The sequence below is a fragment of the Ambystoma mexicanum genome, chromosome 4p (genome assembly GCF_040938575.1).
Source record: "Ambystoma mexicanum isolate Mex_15411 chromosome 4p, UKY_AmexF1_1, whole genome shotgun sequence".
NCBI classification, from domain to species: domain Eukaryota; kingdom Metazoa; phylum Chordata; class Amphibia; order Caudata; family Ambystomatidae; genus Ambystoma; species Ambystoma mexicanum.
The window spans coordinates 769,904,248-769,911,764 of NC_090927.1; the positions used below are offsets into that span (position 1 = coordinate 769,904,248).

At 43.3% G+C, this 7,517-nt stretch overlaps 1 protein-coding gene across 3 annotated transcripts in view; it reads right to left on the reverse strand.

Annotated features, from left to right (window-relative positions):
- Positions 1 to 6,247, reverse strand: part of UBE3D (ubiquitin protein ligase E3D) — a 1,234,197-nt gene extending 1,227,950 nt beyond the window's left edge. Inside the window, exon 1 of one of the 3 annotated variants that reach the window (XM_069606318.1) lies at positions 6,079 to 6,246. In XM_069606318.1, the coding sequence (XP_069462419.1) occupies positions 6,079 to 6,200 (122 nt within the window). In that variant the 5' untranslated portion in view covers positions 6,201 to 6,246. Of the gene's footprint in view, positions 1 to 6,078 lie in introns of all 3 variants that reach the window. The other 2 variants (XM_069606319.1, XM_069606317.1) reach the window with 2 other exon arrangements.
- Between the last annotated feature and the right edge of the window lie 1,270 nt (positions 6,248 to 7,517).

Here is a 7,517-nt window from a genome sequence, read left to right on the forward strand (position 1 = left end):
TGTGTTTGGATTCATTTCAGAACGAACGTTATGTGATCGCAGAGGGAGACTCTCGGATATATATTAGATTAAGAGCTCAACAACACGCATCGCTCGAGCGTAGCGTCCTGTTAACAGCTCTACAGCGCCCCTGCAGGCAGCACTCTGTCACCGCACCAAAAATCGGGCACAGTCCCAGGTAAAACCTGTGAATTTGATATCTACTTCTATATTTGGATAAATTATACCAAGGAAATCCTGGTATATTATACTTATATATATATTTGAATATATATATATATATTATAATTATATATCATAACATAACACTTTGCCCCAGGGCCTGGGAATCATGAGTTCCTCTAGTGATGAGGGGAAGGCTGGGGTCAGCCAAAAGAGGAGCCATTCAGAAATGAAGGTTGTCTTCCAGAAAGCCCTGGGGGCTTCTCTGGGACATAATCCGCAGCAGATAGCGCTGATGGAGGATTGGCTCAGACTATCCCAGGGCCTGGAGGCGGATAAGAGCCTTAAGGCTCGGATGAAGACAAAAGGGGGCAGTAAGTTAGCTCGCAGGGCGGATGAAGCCCACACCCCCCCGAGCACTCCACCTAAAAAGAAAGGTGGCAAAAGAAAGAGAAAGGGTAAGACGGTGCCTCGCAGGGGAGGAGTATCATCCTCAGATTCCTCAGAGGAGGGCGAGAATGACTGGGAGGAAGAATACCCCGATGAAGAGGAAGTGTTATCTATATCCTCCTCAGACGATGAGCAGGAAGCGTTAAAGAAAAGGAAGAAAGAGGATCGAGGAGATAGCAGATGAAGGGGATTTCGATCCAGAAACTCTGATCCATCCCAGATCCTCAGAATGGGAACCTCCCAAGAGGATTTCAGCATATCTAAAGAAGCGCCTGAGAGCGCCATTAGCCAAAGAGGCGAGAAGCAAGATGAGGGCGGAATGCCCCAGACCTCTTCTTCCTGAGGGAGCGGCGGACACGCCGGTAATAGATGAAAAAATGATAACTTTTATGAGTAAGTTTACCAAAGATGTGAGGAAGGGCCTGGACAGATCCTGGCGTTCGTGTCAGGACAAGATGTTAGATATGACGGGGCCCCTCACAAAAATTCTCCAGATGGGAGAAGAAGCGAAGACGAAAGGAGAGCCAATTGACCCAGCAATCCTTATCGGATGGACACAGAGGGCGATATGCATGTTAGGAAACGCCAATCATGCTATTACGACGGAAAGGAGGAGATTGTTACTAGTGAAGATTGATCCAAAATTGAGTGAATTGGCCTCCTCAGAATCTGCCACTTCGGCAAAAGGGAAATTGTTTGGAGACTCCTTCATCAAGGAGCTCACCAAATTTGTAAATTCCTACGCAGCTTTAGACAAAGCTCAAGCCTCCCTTAAAAGAGTGTTCGGGAGACAGATTTTTGGACGGGCCAGCAGAGGGAGGGGTCGTTCGGCTGGCCGGTTCCAATACAATCGATCCTATCACGACAGATCACAATGGAGAGATTATGAGGAACGCAAACAAACACCGTTCTTCCCTTCGAGAGGTAGAGGAAGAGGCAGAAACTGGCGAGGTGAACGTCAGCAGAACAATCCAGGTGAGACCACCAATTCCAGGCGTGAATACCATAGAAGTGGGTGGGAGAACCGCCCAATTTTTACAGAATTGGTTGAACATATCAGGAGATACCTGGGTGATTCAAACTGCGCAGGGTTTTTATATAGATTTTCTAGACACACCCCAGCAGGAGAAACCACCAAAGGGAATAGTTTTGAACAGAGAAGACAAAATATCGTTAGAAAGAGAGTTGAGAGGTTTGGTAAACAAAAAAGCCATACGCCCAGTTTTAGATCAGTCAAAGGGTTACATAAGCAATATGTTTCTAGTAAAAGGGAAACACAAGACAAGACCTATAATAAACCTGAGAGGTCTAAACAGTTACGTGGTATACAGACACTTCAAAATGGAGGGGATACACCTACTAAGGGATATTCTACTTCAGGGAGACTGGCTAGCCAGAATAGACTTGAAGGATGCATACCTGACTATTCCCATAGCAGAGGAACACTGCAGATTTCTGAGATTCATCTGGGGAGGAACGACATGGGAGTTTCGATGTCTCCCTTTCGGACTGGCATCAGCCCCATGGTGTTTCACCAAGATGATGAAACCAGTAGTATCGCACCTCAGAGCTCAAGGGATACGACTCATAATTTATCTAGACGATATATGTCTGATGAGCCAAGAGAAAGAAACACTGGTAGGACAAGTGCAATTAACAATAGAATTATTAGAGACCCTGGGCTTCATTATAAATTGGGAGAAATCCAGCTTAATCCCAACACAGAAGATGGAATTCCTAGGGTTCATAGTGAACTCGGATCAGGGAACTCTCAGTTTACCCATTCACAAAGTGAACGAGATCAAGAAACAATTGAGACACACACTAGCAAAGGGCGAAATATCACTGAGGGACATAGCGAGATTGGTGGGACGCCTTGCGGCTTCGATTCAAGCAATCTTCCCAGGGCCATTACATTACAGGGCACTCCAGAGATTGAAGATATATCACCTCAGAAAGGGCGCTTCATACGAATCAAAAGTGAACATCTCACCAGAAGTGAGGGAAGAGTTGAAATGGTGGCTCATTCATATGGATGCATGGAACGGGAGAGCCATATTTGGTTCATCCCCGGACCTGATCATAGAATCAGACGCCAGCAGATGGGGCTGGGGAGCCCGTTGCGGGAATCTATCGACAGGGGGCAGATGGTCGGATCAGGAGACGAATCTCCATATAAACTGCCTAGAATTACTGGCAGGATCGTTTGCAGTCAAATGCTGGACACAAGAGAGAGTACAATGTTGTGTCCTTCTAAAGATGGACAATATCTCAGCAGTCAGATACATCAACAGGCTGGGAGGGACAAAATCCAGAATTCTTGCGGAACTAGCGAAGGAATTTTGGGAACTTTGTCTGGAAAGAAGAATTTCAGTAAGAGCAGAATATCTGCCGGGCCAACAGAATGTAGTGGCCGACTGGAATTCCAGATACCTCAGGGACTCCAGCGATTGGAAACTGGACGAGAGGGTGTTCCAGGAAATAATGTCTCGGTGGGGTCCATGCCAGATCGATCTTTTTGCATCGAGGTTGAACAGACAATTACCCCGATTTTTCAGCTGGAGACCAGACCCGGAGGCAGAGGCGATAGACGCTTTCCTGCAATTCTGGGGCCATCAGAGGAATTATGCATTTCCCCCGTTCTCCATGATAATGAGGACCCTTGCTCAGGTGAGACGTCAGAGGGCATCACTAATCCTAGTAACGCCAGATTGGAGAGGTCAAGTATGGTTTCCCAGTCTTCTGGAGATGTCTTATCAAAACCCACTGACCTTACCCAAGGGAGAATTAATAATACGAGATCCCAGAGGTCTCAGTCACCCTTTGGTGAGGTCAGGAGGAATCAACCTGGTAGCGTGGGCGATTTCAGGGGATCTTGGATTAGGCCAGGACTATCGAATGAGGCTGAGAACATTATCAACGAATCCTGGGCCCCCGGAACACACAAGACTTATAGATCAGCATGGGCTAGATGGTGTAGCTGGTGTTTGGAGAGGAACATACATCCCGATGGAACGGATGTAGTACATGTAGCAAATTTTTTAGCTCAGATGGCAGCACAAGGTAAAGCTTATAGAACCATTAACACGGCCAGGTCTGCGATATCGGCTGGACATCCTAGAGTTGATGGTCTAGCGACTGGGGAACACCCATTAGTTTGTAGACTATTAAGAGGAGTAAAAATGATTAAACCTCCTAACGAGAAATATAGTGAATTATGGGATGTTGATAAGGTCCTGAGACTATTTTTGACATGGCCAGATAATCAAGATTTGACACGTAAAGCAATTTCAGGTAAATTAGCTATGATTTTATGTCTGTTAGCATGTAAAAGATCGTCTGATATCAGAGCACTGGAGATTAATAGGCAGAGTATGTCCCCCAATGGAGTGACTTTCCTCATTTCGAAGAGGACTAAGACAGATTTGAAATCTATTTCATAGGAAGCTTTTCCAAATCAACCAAAATTATGTCCAGTTAGATGCTTAAAGGCATACGAAGATATGACGGGGGAAATAAGACCCCAAGGGGTAACTCAACTATTAATAGCGATTTGTAAACCTTTTAAAGCGGTTAGACCGGCGACCATAGCCAGATGGCTTAGGTGGGTGATGGCAGAAGCAGGCATAAATATTGAGAAATATGGCGCTCATTCAGTCAGAGGAGCGATAGCTACTAAGGCATATAACATAGGGGCTAGAGTAGAAGACATCATGAAATCGGCGGATTGGTCGAATGAATCGATTTTTAAGACTTTCTATTTTAAACCTTTAGAAAGTGCAACATCGTTAGTGGTAAGTAAGCTTTGAACAAGCATAATCAGAGCCTCCGGTCTTGACATAGAATTCAGATTTTCCACACATTCGTTACAGAAAGTCATAATTCTATTAAAGACACGGAGGCGAAGGATTATCCCACCCGATCAATCGTAAGAATGAGATGTTTACATAACATGTTTTCTGATATTATTATGCAAAATCGTTTAAGAAGTATAATGAATATGATGATGCTGCTAATGTTCAATGTTTATACAAGTTATTACTAGATGTGATACTATACGATTGACCCACCCTGTACTCGATTTATAGTCACTGTTATAAATTATGTTTTTCTCTAGGGACGATGTCAGATGGCAAACAAATAGGAAATTGAGAAGGGAAGAGAATATCAAAGATGTACAGAACTCATCCTCGCAGAAAAGAAAGAGGAAGAAGGGAAAGAGGACAAGAGTTTTCGTTCATTGAGGACTGTCTTATTGGTTTAGAGTTTGTCACGTGGTCAGTTAGAGACCAATAGAAATGAACTACAAATGTTCAAAAAACATGGTTATTGTAGTTTTTTATAAATTTGTATTCATGTTCTTTGGAAATGTTTTCTTTGCTGCTGAACAGTAAAGTTGAAGAGTAAGCATAATCCTTCGCCTCCGTGTCTTTAATAGAATTATGACTTTCTGTAACGAATGTGTGGAAAATCTGAATTTTGCAGCACCTCAGAGGGAGATTCTCTCAGAGAAATCGTGTGAAACGAGTTTCCTTCTTCGATTGCAATGAGGTCACAATTATTTTAGGAGAGAGTCATTAAAATATATCAACATTTGGCGCCATTAAAAAATAGCAACATTTTGCACCTAGGCGCGTTATAAATGCCATGTCATAACAAAATCGGCAGGGTTGGCATGTATGGGGGCGTGGCGTGTCAGCCGAGTGCGGAAAATGGTGTATAAAGTTACATTCCCTTTTTATAATTAAAGAGATGCATTGTGAAGGCTGGCGAGGAAGAAAAAAAAGAAGTCGACCCAGTTATCAGGTTTTCCTGTTTCTATTGCAATTGTTAGCTTGGGAACAAAAAACTGCCCTATTTTCTTAGCATTTTTTATGTTTCGCGCTAGTCGTGTTTTTTTTTTTTTTGTATGTGTGGCCGGGGCGGAGCTTTGTCGGGTCGTGGGCGTGGCTCGGGTGACGTAATTCTCCTAGTTTTTGTTTCTTTAATGTAGGCAGGTACGGCAATGGGAATCTAAACAGAAAGGTAACAACGTAAGTCAATTTAAGATACAGATAACGGAGAACGCGGCTTTAACACAGTCACTTAACACAACATAGTGGCCATTTTGGAATGGTAAAATCTGTTTACAAAAGAGTTTATACAACTACAGGAATACGGATTTTACGAATGTTCTTACGAGATTATCTGAAAGCGTTTATTTTTGTAAACTCCAAAGTATGCTCATCTATACAAAGGCAATGAATCATTTCAGTTTCAAATCCTAACAATAAGTACATATGCTCGTAAGGCTATGACTGATATGTTATCGATTCATGACATATCATAGCAATGGAAACATTTCAAAACACCCACCACGTTTCCATCGCACTCAACAAATTTCAGGGGCTTTTTTAGCTTATTATTTTGATTTTTGCTGCTGACTACTAGGATGACTAAGTTAATTAATAGCCGCTGGTGGTTTACCCAAAAATTAGGAGACCGGTCTGCGTCCGTTTCCTTATTTCCATTAACAGAGTCATCTTCACGTGGAGATAATAACAAGCTGCCACTGTACACCAAGCCGAAAAGATGTTCACGATAGACATAGAAGTAGGACTTCTGGGCTTTATTTTACGACTATTACCACCACGTCCCTCTTCTTCGTATTAGTACTTCCTTGTGCGGCACCAACACGACAGGATCTTATTTCATATTTTAAATATTACCCATATGCCCCTCCCCCAACTAGTACCACCTACCACAATATATCAGTTCAATACCACCTAGCGCATACATGCAAACATTCTGTAGAACCTGGGAGGAAGAATACGTCGGCGAAATCAGGAGAAATTAATGTAACCACAGGAATGCATTCGGGTTAGAATTATTTTAGGCGTAAGAAAGTGAAAAATTGCAATATTCTTCTTGAAAAATCGGGAGTCTCCAATGTGAACATTTTGGTCTGTAATGCAATGAGTGTACCGTGTCTGGGTGCATACATGCCAACCCTCCCGATTTCAACTTGAGGCTACCGATGTTTTAACTAAAAATATCGTTATTTTTTAGTGTCTCCCACCTAAAATAACTATATCGCCAATGTAACCCTATGGGAAAATTACCTTCTCCCAAATTTCTGTGGGGAAATCTCCCTCTCGGGGGATTAAGAATGTTGGCGTGTCTGCTGTGTCATGTTTATTATGTGCTTGCCGAACTTATATTACGTTTTAAGACAGTTCGTAAGTACTGTGACCGGGTAGAGCAGGATTAGGAGTAATGAAAATTACAGGTAAGTAACCAGCTCGTTACCCATTGCAAACTTAGTGAATTGTCTAACTAAAACGACTACTGGGGTACGGAGGTCTGCTCCTTTCCAGCAATCAAGTCCATCATCACATACATGGCAGCATTTTGTCACCGAAAGCGGGAAAATTTAATTTTCCAATTAGATTGCATTGGTGATAACATTATTTTCGGAGGGAGAAAGTAAAAAAATATTAACTTTTTCATAGCAAATCTGTGAGTCTCCAGCCTAAATTAGGAGGTTTGGCATGTAAGCCTTCAGTTCGCAAAGTCTTCCATCAACTCCAACTTCCTCTTTCTTTTGCTGTATAGCAAAAACTCGTAGCACCATCAGGCTCTCCACTTCTCTTCAGGTGGCTCATGGGAACCCCATAGGCTTCCTTTCAAGATCCGCTTGCCTGGGGCATTCGGGACCAAGATGGCTGCTTCCTTTGAGCTCTGTGTAAGGATGCCCAGAGGAGGGGGCCACTAGCTGTTCATACCCAATATCGCTGTCTGAGGACCCAAAGCGCCTGGCATTCCAATTTGGGTCTGATCCATGGTTTGGGTGCCTCGTGAGGCGACCTGCGTGTTGGGAGCTGCTATGGCTTGGGCAAGAAGTTGCAGGGAAGAGACGCATGAAG